Source organism: Acromyrmex echinatior, chromosome 1 (assembly GCF_024713525.1).
Source record: "Acromyrmex echinatior isolate Ae372 chromosome 1, ASM2471352v2, whole genome shotgun sequence".
NCBI lineage: Eukaryota > Metazoa > Arthropoda > Insecta > Hymenoptera > Formicidae > Acromyrmex > Acromyrmex echinatior.
In genome coordinates, this window is record NC_141852.1 from 7,910,899 (window position 1) to 7,930,479 (window position 19,581).

The window sequence follows — 19,581 nt, forward strand, 5'->3', positions numbered from 1 at the left end:
TAGGTTTGTTTGCTTGAAATCCCCCAAAATTTTTGAACTTAAAATGAGATAGATATATTTTTGAGCGTTGAAAAGAGAGAAAGCAAAAATGTTGAACAAAGTGTAAGCAACGCGACAGACCTAATGTCTAGTTGATAATTTTCCAATAGCAATATTGTTAGACATTTTCAAGCATATGGCGATACAACATGCTTAGGTCTGTTCGCGTTGTTTGAAATTCCAAAAAATTTTTGCACTTGAAACGAGATAAGATCGAGTTCGAAAACATCATCCGAGTGGTCCGTATATCAGCTTAAGATGCGATTTCATGCGACACTAATATGCATTTTCAGTCCGATCGGATTTGCACCAACTTGGGTTAGAAAATGCTTCGCTATTGGTTGACGTTACATGCTCTACCAATAGGAGAGCATTACTTCAACCCAGATTAGTGCAAATTCGATTGGGCCGAAAACGCTATAAAACTCTTGATATGTTATCTCGTTATGTTCATGTTTACACCATGTAATGTAATTTTATCTATGGTTGACGCTAAAAAGTTCATTTCTATTCAACTTTCCAGTGTTGACAGGCTAATTTTGGTAATATAAAATTTATTTTATGCATTTTTGGAAAATTAGAAAATTTTGTTTATTAAAGTTCCAACATGCAAAGCGAAAAAAGAAAGTAAAGTAAATTAATAAACATAAAATAATACTTAGAATATTTGTCTAATATAATACGAGAATATATTATGTGAAATTTCTGTTTAAATTAAATTTACATATTCTGTCATCCATGCGTGATATTTATAATTAAACATATTGAACTTTAAATTCCAGAATAAATAACAAGTGATATACACGACAGAAACCTATTGTCTCTTCGCTACAAAGGTTAGACTGGGTTTTCACTGATACTATTATTTTGACGCTTATTTTCAGTGTCAAAATAAGTCACATGATCAAAATTGACGCTCGATATTCGTCAATTTCTATCACGTGGCTTATTTTGACGCTGAAAATGAGCATTAAGGCAGCATGTAAAGGCACTTTTTAATTTGATTTCTTGATGCTGGAAAAAGAGCGTTTCAATGTTGCATAAAAAGGAACCTTCATAACTCTTGAACCTTACGAACAATCTACAGACAGAGACGGCAAAGATTTAGAATCCTATATATAAAGAAACATTAATGTCCGAATTCCTGTTTGACAATCTGATATGTATTCTGATTGGATATCCCTTTCTAATGACTCCTTTAGAATATCGGTAAAGCTGTACATTCAGTGTAGATATCGCGTGTCGCGCGCGACGAATATCGCGCTGGTGTGCCAGAGGCTAAGGCTACATTCGAAAATTTCCTCTCCGAAGAAAATTTTATTCGAAATATATAGTACACATAACGTATACTATACATAGAATAAATCTTCGGAGATGAAGTTTTTGTAACGTAGCCTAAGTGAAGCAGCCATATGTGACCGCAGCTGATTACACAGGCTGTGTAACACAGCTGACACACTCAATCTCAACCGTTAATACAGAGTAGTGGTCATGTACCTCTTTCGCTAGAGCGAAAACGTGAGTAAAAATTTTTATGTATGTTCGCACATATACACATATACATACAAAGAATTTTCACTTTTCACTTTTCCGCCCTAGGGAAAAAGTTACATGATCGCTATCCTGCTCACTTCGGAATCGACGGAATACATTCTTCTTTTTTAATTTTGGCTCCTGTCTTTAGAAAATCAGGAAAATTAATAGCGCTACAACGAAGTACAGAGTGTCGAAAGTTGGAGCAAGATTGGAATATGTTTATTTTTTACGACACTGGAGCGGTCCAAATATAGAAGTGCAGAAGTGATGGTAGGGATCCGATTTGGTGGTGGGGGTTCGATGTCGGGTCTCTTTATATATAGGACTCTAATTTAGAGAGAGAGAGAGAGACACTGTCCAACTGCACACATCATAGGTCTGTTCGATTTGCTTACACTTTTTTACACTTCATGGAGTAAAAAAAAGATATCAAAAGGTTTGTTCGCATACTATACATGCTTCAACATGCTCCTACTATAGCTCCTACTCACTCTAACGAGCGCGTTTGAATGAATAAGAAGAATATATTGGGTTGGAGGTTGTAAGAGCATGTTGGAGCATGCGACGCGAACAAACCTAAATTCGAGGATAAAAAGTGTTCGAAACACAGTATCCTGAGGGAAAACCCATAGAAAATCGAGACGATGCGATTTTAGAACTGTTGCGGGAAAAGTTGAAAGTATATATCACATGAAAACGCGTACGGAATATACATGTATGCACGTTTAGTACAGAAATTTCAATTTATATAAAATTTATGTTTATTTGATTAAGTAGTAAATGCATTAATATTTATTGAAAAATACATACATTTATACATAGTCATAAATTATCATTAAATTATTGTTCTTTAACTTACTGATATCAAAAAACTTTGAAATTAAAAAGTATAAAAATAGGATTTTAATGACATTTTTTCTTTTCAGAATATATTTTACGCATGAAAATACACAAATTTACAGAATTACAAAATGGGAGGAAAAATATTTATCAAATTTTCTAAATTGATAGTTTTCTCCGACAGAAGCGTTCAAATTTGTTCTTCTGTACAATGTTTTTCCGACATCGTTTTGAACTCATTTTTTTAGGATCGGCCAGATTTGAGTTTAGTCTCCTTCTTTTTATTCTGTATTATACTTTTTATATCTAAAATGAAATAAATATATTGTATTGGGTCATCTAAAAAGTATCCGCGGTACTTTGTCACTAGATATATGACCATCAACACACATTTAGTGACAAAAAACCGCGGATACTTTTTAGATAATCCAATATTACAAACCTATATTTATAACTTCTCTCTTTGCATTTTTTCTCCGACATCAGCTGTAGTTGGAATCCTACAAAGTTACTAGGCCCGTTAAGTTAATTGGAGTTTGGTGAAAGTGGTCCTGACTTTAATATTGTATTGGGTCATCTAAAAAGTATCCGCGGTTTTTTGTCACAATAGTTAAAATTTTCATTTTTTATTTTAGAAATTTTCATTCTAGGGATAAAGTTTCATGATTGGTATCCTGCAGGAAAACAAACATCGTGTGCCGCAGGCTGAAGCAAATCGAACAGACCTCATGTTATCCTTTCTATCATGGTGAAATCTGATAAAATTGCTTCCATGCTTTCATGATGCTCTAGCTGGAAAAACAGATTGTGATAGTTAGATAAAGATTTTTAAAATATTTTTTTATGTAATTACATAAAGCCAGAATGCAGGTTTCCGCACCAAATAATATAAAAATCTATAATCTCAGCTCTGGAAAATCCCTTCCTGAGGTAAAATTTTGTTTATACAAAATTGTGTAAGATCGTGTTAGGTTAAGCATAACATCTCAACGTGTATTTTTATTCTTTATAGTGGTTATCTGAACGAAAACGAAGAAGTTTATCGAAGAATGTCGGTAAGAATTAGATCAATAAACATGCAAATAAATATAAACATTTAGTTTAAATTTTTTATTTAGATTTTAGTGAATTTATATGTACTTGTTTCTTTTTTATATCGAAAATAAGATTTGAAAAATAAAAATCGTCAATCGGTATTAAAATAAATACATGAATACTTAAAAAATATTTGTTTTTGTAATGTTATATAATGTAATTCATTTGTGTCATTAAAGAATATTGTTAACATATAAGAAATAATGAAATATGAATAACAGTTTTAAAAAAATTTTGTTCTGTTTGTACAACAAATAAAACAAGTAGAGGATTTTATTTAGACAGTTATTAAACCTTGCAATTAATTACTTAATTTGAATCTATAATTATATTTTAATAATTACTGTTTTTATATTAATAAGAGATAATAATTTTTTAAATCCGTTTACAAAAAGAAAACAAAGAGAAGTATCTTTATCAAAGTTTAAATAAAAATTTATAAACGAGATAGTTATGGCTCTTACTATTTCCAAATATATCTAATGTTTTATTTATTATCAGATATACGACGACGTATTGAACTTATACAAGATTTTGACATGCCTGGCATAAGCACATCTATTAGAGTTTCTAAAGATGAACAATACATTCTTGCAACAGGAATTTATAAACCACGTGTAAAATGTTTTGATGTACATAATTTGGCATTGAAATTTGAAAGATGTTTTGATTCTGAAATAATTACTTTTGAAACAATATCGGATGACTACAGCAAAGTAAGTATAATTGTTAAAAATCTGCAAAATAATTTATACAAAGTACGTAGATGCATGTGCATGTTCTATTATTTTAAATTTTTAGTTATTAATTTAGTTAATTTAATTAAAATAATGAATGTAATAGTGAGCAAAAATGGTGACTTTATTCATATTGTTGGCCATGTTATTTAATAGCATAATAGATTTTTATGATACGTTGTAATATTAAAAATATTTTAAAGAAATTTTTATAATATAAAGTTGGACATATTTAATATAATTTTTTAAGTTAATATTTTTTCACTGATAAGAACAAAATGATTGATGGCGACACAAAATAGATATCATACTGTAATCAAAATGTACGACTAAATATGTATAATATATTTTTATAACTTCCTTTAGACATAAACAAAGAAAAGAAAATTAATAAAATATGATTTTCATAAAAAATTTTTTTTATAACTTGTATTTTATGCTTGACAATTAAATCTTCTAGTATGTATTCTGTGATTGTGTGTTTTTGAATAACATTAAAAAACTACATCCATAACTATACTAGAAAATAAAGTAAAATGAAGAATTTAAGTCACTCATTTTTTTTGCTCGCTACTAATATAAAGATTGACTTGAATCAAAATAATTTCATTGATTTTATCATGGTCTTTTTTAGATAGTATTTCTGCAATGCGATCGTAGCATTGAGTTTCATGCTGCTCATGGAAAGTATTATAAGCTCAGAGTACCAAACTTTGGAAGAGATCTAAAATATCATTATCCATCATGTGATGTTTTCATAGTAGGCGACAGGTCAGTTTTAGAAATCTTAAGCAATTACATAATATTATGATCATTATTTAATTAAATTTACGATATAAAGATGCGTGCATGCGTACGTACGTACGTACATACGTACAGTGTTCAAAAAAGGGGATTTGATTGATATTGAATCGGAACTATATTTATCTGGATGTCATTCATTAAATATTCTTGCAACTGCATATTTTCTACATTTACTAAAAGTTATTCACAATTTGTAGATTACTGTAATTAGTCATTATGCTCATTATTACGAATTTTACACTGAGTAGCAACACTTCTCTATTGAGGCTATTTTATTTTACTATGAATTTGTGATCAAGTTTAACCTTGAATATCTTTGTGTAATATATCCCGGATTTACTCCGGAAATTCACGCTCACACTATAAGCATCATTTCATTCTTGTTGTCTATCAAATATTAAGCAAAGACAAATGATGCTTACAGCGCTGTAAACATTGATATGCATCTATAATGTGAAAAAAGGTTTTTTCTTATGTGTAATATACTAAATTGTGTTGTGCTCAAGATATAATCCATAATATTGAATCGGAACTATATTTATCTGGATGTCATTCATTAAATATTCTTGCAACTGCATATTTTCTACATTCACTAAAAGTTATTCACAATTTGTAGATTACTGTAATTAGTCATTATGCTCATTATTACGAATTTTACACTGAGTAGCAACACTTCTCTATTGAGGCTATTTTATTTTACTATGAATTTGTGATCAAGTTTAACTTTGAATATCTTTGTGTAATATATCCACGAACTTATCTTAAAAAGGGTTGTCAAACAATGAAATAAAAAATTTTATTTCATTAAAAAGAATGAAGTCGACTTTGAAATGTCCCCAACGCCTTTACTCATAAAATAATTATTTCCACTATATGATGTCTCCTTTTGTACTGAACACATTGGTACTATTTTTTCATATATCTTCTTTCGCTAATAATTAAATCAGTCGCTTTATACAATCACCCTGTGTACATCTAACAGGGGATATTTCGTAACAGTTTGGAATCAATTTGATTCTCCTTGAAATGGATCCTATATTGTTAAACATAAAAATTTAAAAGACACATATTTTTTATATATGCAAGATCTCATGTTTAAGGGATAAAACACTCCTTCGAAAAAAAACGATTTTTCTTTTTTGGGATAAATATCGTTGGAAGTATAAAAAACAAAAAAATTTTTTAAGCAAAAGTTGTGTGGTTTTAGAAGTACTTTAAAATGGTAAAGAAATAAATATTTTGTTTAAAAAAAAAATTTTTTTTTTCTTATATTTTTGATGATATTTGTCTTGAAAGAGAAAAGCAGATTTTTTTTCAAAGGAGTGGTTTCACCCTTTAAACATGAATTTCCAAACGTATTAGGTGTTGGAATTAATTCGTAGCGTTTTTTAATGAAAGAATGTTATTTATTTCACATGAGCATTAAAAAATACATTAATGAAAGTACTTCCCATCACTTGTAAAACGCTACGAATTAATTCCAACACCTAATATAAAAAATATAATATGTATAAAATACATATCTTTTACATTTTTGTGTTTAGCAATATGTTTCAAGATGAATTAAATCGGTTCTGAACAATTGTGAAACATCTCTTGTAAGATGAAAAAAATTATTATGGAATCTGTTTTTGCAGTAATAAGATATATAGGATAAATCTCGAACGTGGTCAATTTTTGCAATCGTTTGAAACGGAAGCTACATCGATAAATAAGTGCGAGATAAATCCGTTGCATCATTTACTCACAGTTGGCACTCAGGAAGGAAAAATAGAAGCTTGGGATCCGAGAGTGAGGAATAAAGTGGGCATACTTGATTGTGCCCTACATTGCATTACTCAAGAGAAGTAAGATATAACAATAGAATTTACTAATCTTCTTGATGCTTCCATGGGTGCTTTCTATATAACTAATCTGTGCTTCGCGGGTTTTCTCCATGTCTTGGTCCATTCTTGATGTGCCAACGTTTCGTGGGCCTTGCAGTCCACTTCATCAGGGCGAGGAGCAGCCTGATACTGAGCTGTTTCTCCAGGTCCTTCCTTTTTTATGTTACGCTACTTGTTGAGGTGGGAGATTTTGGTGGAGGGGGGGGGGGTTAGAGTGATGGGGGAGACAGATAGTGGAATCTTGGTCGGTCTTTGCTGGTCGGGAGGATGGTCTTCCATATCTTACTTATGTTATAGCCATTATCCCTGTTTAAATTGTTAGGGTGTTTTTGTATTTCTATGGCTTCTCTGTATTTTCTTGGGAAGTATGATGTAGTGTTGGTTATCGTGGTTGCTTGGTCAAACAGTATTTGATGTCCTGTTTCGACGTTATGTTCTGATAGTGCCGACTGTGTGATGTGTTTCAGTCTGACGTCTCGTTGGTGTTCTTTTATCCGTAGGTTTACCATTCTCCCGGTTTCCCCGATGTATACTTGTCCGCAGGAACACGGTATTCTGTATATCCCTGCGGAACTGAGTGGCGGTCTTGGATCTTTGGGGTTTCTTAAGATTTGTCCTATCTTCTTGGGTGGTTTGTAGATAGTTCGGATATTGTGTTTGTTCAATATCCTGCCGATCCGGTCTGTAGTTCCTTTGACGTAAGGGAGAATGGTTAGGGTCCTGTCGTCTGTTTGTGTGTTCGGAGCCGTTGTCTTGTTTGTGTGTTTGTTGATTATTTTGGTTATGTCTTTTTTGTCGTGTCCGTTATTTTGTAGGGTCTGTTTTAGATGGTTTATTTCTGTCCGTAGATGTCCTCTGTCGGAGATGGCGAAGGCTCTGTGTACCAGTGAGTTTATTACTGATTGTTTTTGTGCTGGTGGTGTGATTCAGCATGTAAGTATCTGTCCGTGTGTGTTGTTTTTCTGTACACTTGATGCCCTAGGGTGCCGTTGGCCTCCTTTGACACCAGCACATCTAGGAATGGGAGTTTCCCGTTTTCCTCTATGTCTATGGTGAAACGGATATTGGGGTGTTGTTTGTTGAGGTGGATGAGGAATTTTCGGAGTTCAGATCTGCCGTGTCTCCATATTACAAATGTGTCGTCTACGTACCGGAACCAGACTTCTGGTTTCTTTGGGGCTTTCCTGAGAGCCTCTTTCTCGAAGTGTTCCATGAAGATGTTAGCAATTACAGGAGAAATCGGAGAGCCCATAGCTGCTCCTGATGTTTGTTCGTAGAAATGGTTGTCGTAGGAGAAGTACGTGGTCGTTAGGCAGTGCTCTATTAGTGGGATGAAGTCGGAGGAGACTTTTTGTGAGGTTTTTATTATGTTAATCGTATCTTTTATTGGGACTTGTGTAAACAGGGATTCTACGTCGAAGCTAACGAGTAGATCTGTGGACTGTAGTCGGATTTTTTGGATTTTATGTATGAAGTCCGTTGAGTTGGCTATGTGTGATTCTGTTTTTCCAGTCAGAGGTTGTAGTGTTTTTGCTAGGAAGCGGGATAGGTTAAATGTCGGGGACTTTATGACGCTAACAATTGGTCTGAGGGGGACGTTGGGTTTGTGTATTTTTGGTAGTCCGTATAGTCTCGGTGGGAGAGGGTTTATGGGTTTTAATGTTTTTTTGGTTTCGTTTGGGATGTTGCTTTTTTCCACAAGGTCCCTGGTATTCTGTGTGATTGTGTTGGTTGGATCCTTGTCAAGCTTTCTATACGTTTTATCCGAGAGCAGACCTTTCATCTTTTTCTTGTAGTCTGATGTGTTTATGACTACTGTCATGTTGCCCTTGTCGGCTGGCAGCACGATGATGTCTGTGTCCCTGTTTAGGTCTTGTAGGGCCAATCGCTCGTCTGGTGATGTTTGATGACGGGGGTTTGGCTTTGGACAGGACGTTGGCTACCTGTCTGCGGATATCATCTGCCTGCTCTGGAGGAAGCCGATAAATGGTTGACTCTATTTGGCTGATTATTCCTCTTTTGGAACCTTCTTAGGTGCCACCGCGAAATTAGGGCCTTTGGCCAGCGCGGATATAGTGTCCTGGGACAGGTTTTTGTTCGATAGGTTCTTGACGTAATGTAGGGGGGGGTTTGGTTTTTTGTGAGGGGCGAGGTTCATATATTTCTGTTTCTGTCTTTCAGAGGATTGGGTAAAAGTTAGTCTGGCTTGTTCATATGTAATGCGGTCCAGGGTTTGCCAGATGTCATGTCGTAGCGTGGCGGATAGGAACAGGTGCAGTTTAAAGATGTTGTGGGAGATCTGGGCTATTCGTGACTTAGTGAAATGGATACGTTCTTTGGTAAGGATAAGGCTGGTTTTTTGGAGGATGTTTTTGGTTTTTTGAGTTCCTAGATGGTTCTTGAGTTGTAGGAACTTTGGGATGATATTATTATCCCTGCAGCGTTTTAGGAATGCTAGATCTGATAGTTTCTTGGATAGGGAGGTCCTGAGTTTACTAAAAATGTTTATTTTAGCAATGATTCTCTCCCCGTAGAGGTATCACTCTAACCCATCACTCTAACCCCCCCCCCCCTCCACCAAAATCTCCCACCTCAACAAGTAGCGTAACATAAAAAAGGAAGGACCTGGAGGAACAGCTCAGTATCAGGCTGCTCCTCGCCCTGATGAAGTGGACTGCAAGGCCCACGAAACGTTGGCACATCAAGAATGGACCAAGACATGGAGAAAACCCGCGAAGCACAGATTAGTTAATAGAATTTACTCTTTATTGGAATCTAATTTATAGATTGATACAATTAATCTTTTTTAAATCAGGTTGGAAACAGTTCCCTCAATTACTACCTTGAAATTTCAAGGAGGATTGAATTTAGGAGTTGGTACATCAACTGGACATGTATTGATATATGATATAAGATCTAATAAACCATTTTTAGTTAAAGATCATATGTATGGATTACCAATCAAATGTATAGATTTCCACCAAAAGATGGATCTTGTTTATTCGATGGACAGTTCCATTGTAAAAATATGGAAGAAGGATAGTGTGAGTAAAATTTACTTTATTTAAAGTTGAGCTTTACAGAGCCAAAATATGCGATATAATCATGAAATCGTGATTCTATAATTTAGAATAAATTAAAATGATAAACTTTTTAAAGCTTCGTTTTCGAGAAAAAGAATTTTGAAGGAATTTTGAAATTATTCTTAAATTAAAAGAATTAGAATCACGTATTTCGTCTCTGTAAGTCAAAATGTAAAATATTTTTTTATTGTACAATAGGAATCTCAAAATTATTTTTCTTTTTTTAGGGTAAACTTTATACTTCTATAGAAGCTTCTCAACATAATTTCAATGATTTATCTGTCATACCGAACAGTGGTATGTTGCTGACAGCTAATGAAAGTGTGAAAATGCAAGTATATTACATTCCCAGTCTTGGCCCTGCCCCATACTGGTGCAGTTTCCTTGACAATCTTACGGAGGAATTGGAGGAACTGAATTATGATATCATCTATGATGATTACAAATTTGTAACTGATAAAGAATTGGACGAATTAAATCTTTCACATTTGAAGGGCACTAATTTACTCAGAGCTTATATGCACGGCTACTTTATGGATATCCGATTATATAAGAAAGCAAGGGATGTAATGAAACCATTTGAATTCGAAGAATACAAAAAGAAGAGAATTCGTGACAAGATTAAAGAGGAGGCCGTCAACAGAGTACAAGTATTTTTTAATTTTATTTTATTTTTGTATAGCTACTTAATATATCAAATTCTATTTTTAATTCGTATATTTCAAAAATCAATATTGATTTTATTAATTTACATAATCTATTTTTTAAAATAAAAAACAGATACAAAAGTTACCAAATGTGAATCAGGAGTTGGCGTTGAAACTGATGGAGAATACAAATATTAAAAATAAAAAGAAACAAACGTCTTCTAATCTGCTGAAAGACGAACGATTTAAAGCTCTCTTTAACAATCCTGATTTCCAAGTAGATAAAAACTCCGAAGAATACGCTTTATTAAATCCTGTTGTCTCTCAACTTATTAAAAATAAAGCTAAAAAATTGAAACGACAATTGCCAAATGAAGAAGAAGATGAACAAGAAGATAAAATTTATGAGGATAAATCAAAAGGTAAATAAATAATTCAAAGTAATGTTTTTTTCTTTGGGGTACACACACACACACACACACACACACACACACACACACACACACACACCATTATTGTATATATGCGCGTATGTGTGCATGTACATATATTATATATATATATATATATATATATATATATATATATATATACACGCACACGCATGTATGCATATATACAAATTTTTTTATATTGTGGTTTTTCTTTTAAGGCAATAGTTCTGATGAGAGCTTTATCCATGACAGTTCTGACAATGATAGCTCAGATGATGAGAAACAGTGGGTTAAAGAAGTTCAAAAAAATTATCGATTAATAAAGAAAAACGAAAGAGAAAGAGAACAGCAGAATGAAGATAATATTAACCTGATTCCAAAGTATGAATTGAAGATAGATAAAATTAAGAATCAAGTCAAGTTCGAAGATGGTGGTCCGCAAAAGAAAAAACAGAATAAGTACAGAACAATACTGATCTTGTCTTGATTTGTCAAGTATTATGCATTTGGATTTCGAATCATTTAAAATTATGTTATGTTCTGTGTAGAGCAACGTTCGGTGCAAGATTGGAAAATGAAGAAACGCACAATATAAAAGTCTCCGGTTCGCGTGGTAGTAAAGAGATGACTTTTGTTATTAGAAAAGTATATCCACTAACATTCAATTTAATTACAGATCGAAACATACTTTATGATATTGTCATTTATTTTCTTTTTTGTATTATAGAAAAAACAACATCCGGAAGTAAAACGTCGCAGAATAGAATACAATGTGTTACGACCCGCAGGAAGTATTTTAAGGAAGAAATGCTAATGTATTTACATTTATGTATTTACAAATGTTAATATTAAAAATAAAAATGTTAATTTATTAATATCTTGTATTAAAATACTCTAAATATAAAAAATTTTAAATTTATTTTTATTTGTTCGCTTTATAATGCGCGCCGTGTTCTTACAAACGTAGTGACTTGGTTAACCGTGATGCACGTGAATATCTCTGAGCAAAGGTGAAATGTCATCTTGGCAAACTGATATAATTTATATTCATATGTAGAGTGAGCCACATGTCAAACTATTGATATAAATATTTTCTTTCCAAGTTCGAAAACAGTGGTCAACTACTTGGCCAAAGATATTCAAATGGCGTCGGTGAGTTATTATATTAATTGATTAAACTGATTTTTCCATAAATCCAATTAATAGATTGTACAATCTTAAAACTTTGCCCATGAGATGTTACAGTAGATCGAAATGTAACCTTCCCTAATGTATCAACTTGTTAATCTTCATGCTTAATATGTTTAGCAGAATCTTGTTTTGATTTCAATAATAGGTATTATATATTAAGCAATTAAATTTATTTCTTGTATTTTCTTTAGAACAAAGTCGATATAATTTCAAAATTATTTAGAAAGTCATATATGAAAAATTAATTTCTCGTCACATTATAATTTTATTTTATAAAACTATTATATAATATATCGATGAGATAATTTTCTCGTGAAATTTTGATAAAACATTATATTTCAGTACGTGCGTGCATCATATGCAAATGCGTGCACACGTACGCATGTACACATCTTCACTATTTTTAGGAAATTTTTTCTTAAGATATTTTATAACAATTATTGAAATAAATACAATGAATACCATTCATAGGTAGACTGTAATAATAAATATAAGAATGATACAAATCTACCTCAACAAAATCGTGAAGAATATACGGAGATCTTCGTACCATCTATATTAACAAGTATAACAACTTTTCAAAGCACAGATGTAAGTAGTATTGTTAGAATAATAATTTTTATAATAAACAACAATTCTTTGTCTTATTATGTAAGTTTTAAAGTATATAATATAGAAATTTATTGAGTCTTAAATTAATACGATTTGTCTGTTGTACAGCAAGTAGATGAAATTACGGAAGATTATGAGAACTTCATTAGTACATCAGCTGTACTTCATTATTGTAAACATAAAATATTAAGACCTTATCTGAGGTTATTAGGAGTGATGGGATTGAGACCAACTAACAGTGATGATCATTTTCTGCGATGTTCGATTTTATCGAATCTTCATACAATTCAAGTTACTATATTTATATGTATTGGATATATTTTACAATACATGGCTTGTTTCAGGTAATTTATTATCCTATTTTTACACGTATTATCAATAAAGTAAAAATTATAAGTGAATATATATATATATATATATATATATATATATATATTTATATATATTTATATATATTTATAATTTTCCATTATGTGCATTTATTATAATATATATAACACATAAAACATGTAAATAATTTACATGTTTTATGTGTTATATATATTATAATAAATGCACATAATGAAAAAAAATACATAGTTGCTTTTTAAAAAACTATGTAGTTTCATATTATAAATTGCATAATTTTTTTACAAGCAACTGTCTTTTTTATATAAAGTGATTTATCTTATTATTCTATATATAATAGCAATATGTAATATAAATAAATTATATAAGGTATAAAATACTATTATAAAGTAAAAATACATAAAAAATAAATATTTTTGCGAAATATTTTATATTTTATATTAAAATGTATCAGAATGAGATATAAATTCGTGAACTATTTTGATTTTGTGATAACTGTACCTTAATAGTTTTATATGCAGAATAATTAGAAGAACATCACGTAAATAAATCATATCGTAATATTTAAAAAATTGAGATAATCTTTATAAGATCTTGAATCGATTTTTTCGAAAATTCATTTCACCATTATTTGTCGCTCTTCGGATAATGCAACTTTTGTTTGGAATATTTTTTTCTAAAATACCTTTTCTTTTCAAGATATTTAAATCTCAATTTAAATACCTCACTCTGTATATGTAATTATATCATGCGTGTATATATGTGTATATATGTAACTATATCATAAGATTTTTTTTATCTCTTCTACATTTCAAATTTATTATTAACTTGTTTAATTCACAATTAAAAACAATTAAAATTAAATAATATGGACTTCTCGAAATTTAAGCAATATGAATTAAAAATAAAAATTAAAAGGAATCAACAAAAATGATGTGCAAATTTTCTTAAAAATCTTTTATTTACATTAGTTAATATCCAACAAATAATCACAAATTTAAATTAAATAAATAAAAACAGCTCAAGTTCGAGCCATTTAGTTACGTACGTAATTTTGTAGATATTTGTTTGAAATTGACTAATGTGAATTAAAGATTTTTAATAAAAAAATTTGTGCATTTTTCGTGTTGACTCCTAAAGCCTTTGTAATTATATTGTTTAATTCACTTTTTATTTCCGATTTTTAAGTGCTATAACAAAATGAATGATGAAATAAAATTTTATCGTTTTCAGACGAGATCGAGGATTCTGTTACAAAATATTCCTGGAACAAAATGGACCAGACAATGAGCAACAAACGCAGGAACCGTCCTGTTATGGAAATGTGATATTCAGCTATTTAATCCCAAGTATATTACATTTAGTAGCGTATTTATATACGATATATTTATTTCGCGTCAAGGAAAACGAGCAACTACAGAATCTAATGGAGAGAGCGTTTCTGCTCTCCTCGAATCCGATAAATCATGGCAATCAAAAGCGTCTTGTACACATATTATGGTTATTCATAGCATTAAGTATAGTATGGATAATCATGGCACTGGTCACAGTAAATATTCAGATGGCAGAAAGAAATATTGTGTTTCAATGGATGGAAAATAGGTGATTACTCATAATAGTTACAATCCATGCTGAACGGAATGTTGCTTCGAAGGGTAATTAAATTGAAATATTCATATTTTGTCTTCTCTCTACAGTCCATATCAAGTAAAAATAATGTTAAAAGTATTCCTAATCATCTGCACTTTATGGCACGATATGGTCCAAGGAACCATTATAACAAGTTACTGTCTGCAAGGGCAGCTATTGATGTCACATCTTTACTTTTTGCGCGGAAAATTGCTCCAACATGTTCTACTGCCTATTGATTGGATGAGGGTCTGCGATTTATTGCATGCAATATAATCTTTTATTTTACATTTGAAGAAAAAAATGAATAAATATCATAATTTCAAGGCCAGTAGGAAATATTTCAAGCACAAATTGTTTCACTACATTATTATGTAAACGTACGTGTGATAAAATGATTATCTTTTTTTTCTTTATGCACAAATTAAGAAATCCCACGTTTGACTCTTTATGCATATAAAAGATTCTTCAGTTTGAAATCAATTTTAACTCGATGTTCTATATTATGATATTTTATATTTTATTGTAATTTATAATGTAATTTCTAATGTTTCTACACATTTATCCGTTCACATAAAAATTTGAAATTAAAAAAAAAATTTATATAATTCATTAGAACTACTGTATAAAGTATAAATTTTTTATCATTTTTGTATTTTATGACTTTTTAGAAAATTTTTTTAAATTTTTATATGAATTGAAACATTTTTAAGAATGGTGAAAAATCTACATCTTTTCTAGAATTCTTTACATATGTGAAATATAAAGTATGTGCATGCGTGCGTGTGTGTGTGTGTGTGTGTGTGTGTGTGTGTGTGTGTGTGTGTGTGTGTGTGTGTGTGTGTGTATAATAAGATTTATTTTATAATTTTTGGCGAAAAATTATAAGATTTGAAAAAGTTTAATTTTTTTTTATTTTTGATATAAATGTAAAATTCTTAAAAATATGAGAATTCTTTTTATCAGGGCAACGAACTAAATTAATTAAATATTCATTTAAAGCAATAATTGAAAGTAAATTTCAAAATATTAACTGATGAATCTTTTGCACAAGGAATCAAATTGGAGATCGTTAAAAGAAAAAATAATAATAATTTTATTATTCGTATTTTTGATTTATTGTCGCCTTGAATTGACTTTTGTAATTTGAATAAATCAACTAAATATAAAGAAGCGCCAATTACTTATTAAGTTAAAAAGTTAGATACTGTTAGATTAATACACACATATATACGCGTACATATATTTATATATATATATATATATATATATATATATATATATATATGTGTGTTTTTAATAAATTTATTTATCTTAATTTATATATCTTAGAAATGATTGCGCGCCGATTACTTTCGGTCTTTTAACACTCAATCTGAAACATAAATATTTATTTAATTAGATTTTTTATTTGACGCTACTAACGTTGGCTGCGTTCGCTTTGGCATTCACGGCGCTTGTGAGTATCAATTGTCCTTGTTTAATATTTAAAAACAACAAAGGAAACGACGCTTAAAGCATTGTGAGCGCGAACACAGCTATAATCTCAAAGCCTGTAAAGAATTTATTGCGAAAAATATTACCTCTCTGTAATTATTAATATTTCAAATTGATTGAAAAACCGAAAATAATCGGCACACAGTCGTTTCTGAGAAAAATTTATTTAAAATACACATATATTAATCTAGAGTGAGAGCGTGGCGTAACGGCAGCGCACAAGACCGCTATTATGCCAAAGATCCCGGGTTCGATTCCAGGCTGCGTTCCGCATGATGCATCATTTATCCTTGTTTAATATTCGATTGAAACAAGGATAAATGATACATTATACGCATGCATGAAACGAAACGTAGCTCCAGGCAGAATCGAAAAATTTTTCGAACACTCGTAACTTCTCTCGGCTCTCGGCAAGGCAATGGCAAACCTCCAAGGGTATCTTTGCCAAGAGAACTTCTCTAACAAAAATCGTCGTTCGGAATCGACGTTAAACAGTAGGTCTGATGTAGTAGGCCATATGACTGTACAATCAGTGTTCGCACCAGGCATATATGAAGAGAAGTTCCACCAAGTACCACGCTCGGCCACGAGCAATAGGATTGAGATGATGATATTAGTCTAATTTTGACTGTAATTGGCGTTTTTTTATATTTAATTAATTTATTCAAATAAACGGTCCTGTTTTTAATCTTAATATTGTTTTTATAGTTTGCTTATAGAATCAATTATTATTCGGCTTAATCGATTTATTCATTTATTCTATCAATATGTTTCTCTTTGTTTGTGACTTACAGGATATCGATGAATTCAAGAAACTGTTAAAATACTTTAATGACGAATTAGGTCCAGCTGTCTGCATTTATACTATAGTTAATCTGTCATGGGCAGTCGCAGGAATCATATGGTTATTTCAATATTATGTCAACAATGGAGACAGTAATCATGTTACATATGTTAGTGCAATGAATGTTGTATTATGGATTTTGATTTCAATCGCACCATTTATACAGGTATAAACAACACTACCGTGTTACATTTCTCCTATTTTCAATAATATATTAAAATTGTATTATGTGGATAGTAATTCAAACAACACATATCCATAATCGAGATATAAGATGTTTTTTAGTAAATATTTTATGTCCTGTTTTGAACATGTGCTATTTGAGAACTAGTAACTTGTAACTTAATTGTTTTTCATTTGGCTTCTTTATTTATTTGATTTATTCATGTGTTTATTATAACTTTAAGTTTATTATAACTTTAATATTGTTTATACGTAATTACAATTATTTTTATATTATTGTTATAAATAATTTTAAAATACATTTCTTCTAAACTCTATTTCTTTTTATTATTATTATGTAAACTTCATTCACAAGTATTAAAGACCTTTGCTCATTTTATGTACAGATTTCATTCGCTCAATCTCTCCCATCCGCATAGAGATGAATCGTATGTCAAATTGTAGAGTATGAAAAAAAATAAAGAATAGATTATAATTACATAAGTACCAACAGCTAAAACAGTTGTAGATTTATTAGGACCTCATCAATGAGATACGTAATTTTGCTATTTATGCCTACAGGATGCTTTTAATTGATTAATAACCTTCTATTATATAATTAAAAATATTTAAATTCTTTTTGTCCATCTCCAACCTATAAGATTTATTTCTATGTTCAGGACATCTTGCCTAGTGATGGTATATCAGTATATGTAAGAATGAGGTACTCTTGCACTGTAAGTACTGTGTCCACTCATTTAATATCTAGAATATATCAACTATTTTGCTGAAAACATATCTTCTATAGAGAAAGAAGAGTTACAATATTTATTTTTCAATTTCGATAGTTCTAATGATGAACTGTGATATCTTGAAAAGATTATATGACTGCTTTCTACAGAAGTTAGAGGACAACTACATAATTATATTATACAATCATTTTATATGTAATTATAATAAAAATTGTAATAAAAAAATCTTAATTATTTGAATAAATTAACTATAATCAATTATAATTATAATCATAGGATTTTCAAAACAAAATTAATCTGCATAGAAAGACAATACAAGTGCGCGCTCTTTAAAAATATTGTGCTACAAAAAATGTTGTCATAGTACTTATTTATCTTTATTTTACGATTGTCGCTAAGATTCAAGCTTTTATTCGAGCTATCCGATTTTTTTAAAACAATTTCAAATATGCATTTTTTTTACTTTTAACCCCATCAGCACATCATTTTTCTCAAAAAATGATGTGCTGATGTGCTGGAGCATTTTTAATTTGTAGTCTATGAGAAAATCTGATATTAAAATCACCTGCTATGTCGTGAAACAAAATCCTTGTTATATGTTATAGTATGTAATAATTAATATCTGTATACGATTGAAATGGGTGAAGTTCTTTGTACGTTCCATATTGCAATTATTTTTAATAAATTTTTAAACTTAATTATTAATTTAAATTATTTAATTTTTAACGAAATTTGTTTATGTAACTTAGCATAACCAAATTAATTTTATAGGATATTAACGTAACTTTTAAGACACAAAAATAAATTTACCTAATATATGTATACATAAATTTTATACATACATCTCCTATATTACATATTTTGTTTATAGGCTGCTCGTTTAACGAATGCCTGCTCCATGATTCGAGCTGTAGGACACGAAATACGTATACGGCCATTCGTGTATCAAACCACTCCAGGCGAAGATCTCGATAGTATACTCTTGTATACGTCTTCTTTAAAAATGTGCGCCAAGTTGTTCAAGATCCCTATCAAGAGTAGATATTTATGTCTTCTGCTAACTATTGGCAGTATTTCTATTCTCACTTTAGGACAGTGCGAGTTTTTTTCGTAATTATGTAATATTTCAATTGAAAAGCTGTGCTGTGTAAATACATCATATAATCGTTTACGCGTATAAAATGTATTATCTATAATTATATAAAATTATTTAAGTTTGACAGCTTTTTACGAACTTTTATAATACAATATAATAGCCACTGTATAGATGTGATAACGCATTAGAAAATGCGTAATATACGTTACCTATTAAGAAATAAAATTTGAATAAAAATTTTGTTAATAAAATATCTTGTATATTTTCATTTCTATTTCTACACTAACATTCATATGTAATGTCGTAGCACAGACTTTTGCACAATGCATAATGGCATAAGAGAATCAAC

The 19,581-nt window shown here is 30.5% G+C and overlaps 2 protein-coding genes across 10 annotated transcripts; both read left to right on the forward strand.

The window, feature by feature from the left end:
- Positions 1-1,329: 1,329 nt before the first annotated feature.
- l(2)34Fd (nucleolar protein 10 lethal (2) 34Fd) lies at positions 1,330-11,976 on the forward strand. Of its 6 annotated transcripts, XM_087405037.1 has the most exons (14): positions 1,330-1,557; positions 1,639-1,951; positions 2,502-2,679; positions 3,066-3,345; positions 3,428-3,470; positions 4,012-4,226; positions 4,882-5,018; positions 6,689-6,898; positions 9,753-9,981; positions 10,248-10,670; positions 10,801-11,089; positions 11,320-11,560; positions 11,650-11,746; positions 11,829-11,976. In XM_087405037.1, the coding sequence occupies exons 4-14, from the start codon at positions 3,280-3,282 to the stop codon at positions 11,913-11,915; spliced, it is 2,037 nt and encodes a 678-aa protein (XP_087261163.1). In that variant the 5' UTR covers positions 1,330-1,557; positions 1,639-1,951; positions 2,502-2,679; positions 3,066-3,279; the 3' UTR covers positions 11,916-11,976. The 6 variants fall into 6 exon arrangements, with proteins under 6 accessions (XP_087261163.1, XP_087261183.1, XP_011069246.1 ...); XM_087405057.1 differs by lacking the exon at positions 6,689-6,898; XM_011070944.2 differs by lacking the exon at positions 2,502-2,679.
- A 105-nt stretch (positions 11,977-12,081) lies between these two features.
- Positions 12,082-19,483, forward strand: LOC105155051 (Gustatory receptor-like Holozoa). Of its 4 annotated transcripts, none has more exons than XM_011070940.2 (8): positions 12,082-12,253; positions 12,764-12,883; positions 13,013-13,248; positions 14,486-14,854; positions 14,950-15,130; positions 17,173-17,388; positions 18,065-18,121; positions 19,008-19,483. In XM_011070940.2, exons 1-8 carry the CDS (start codon positions 12,245-12,247, stop codon positions 19,248-19,250), a joined length of 1,431 nt encoding a protein of 476 aa, XP_011069242.1. In that variant the 5' UTR covers positions 12,082-12,244; the 3' UTR covers positions 19,251-19,483. The 4 variants fall into 4 exon arrangements, with proteins under 4 accessions (XP_011069242.1, XP_087261210.1, XP_011069243.1 ...); XM_087405084.1 differs by lacking the exon at positions 19,008-19,483 and adding an exon at positions 18,233-19,001; XM_011070941.2 differs by lacking the exon at positions 18,065-18,121.
- Positions 19,484-19,581: the final 98 nt, after the last annotated feature.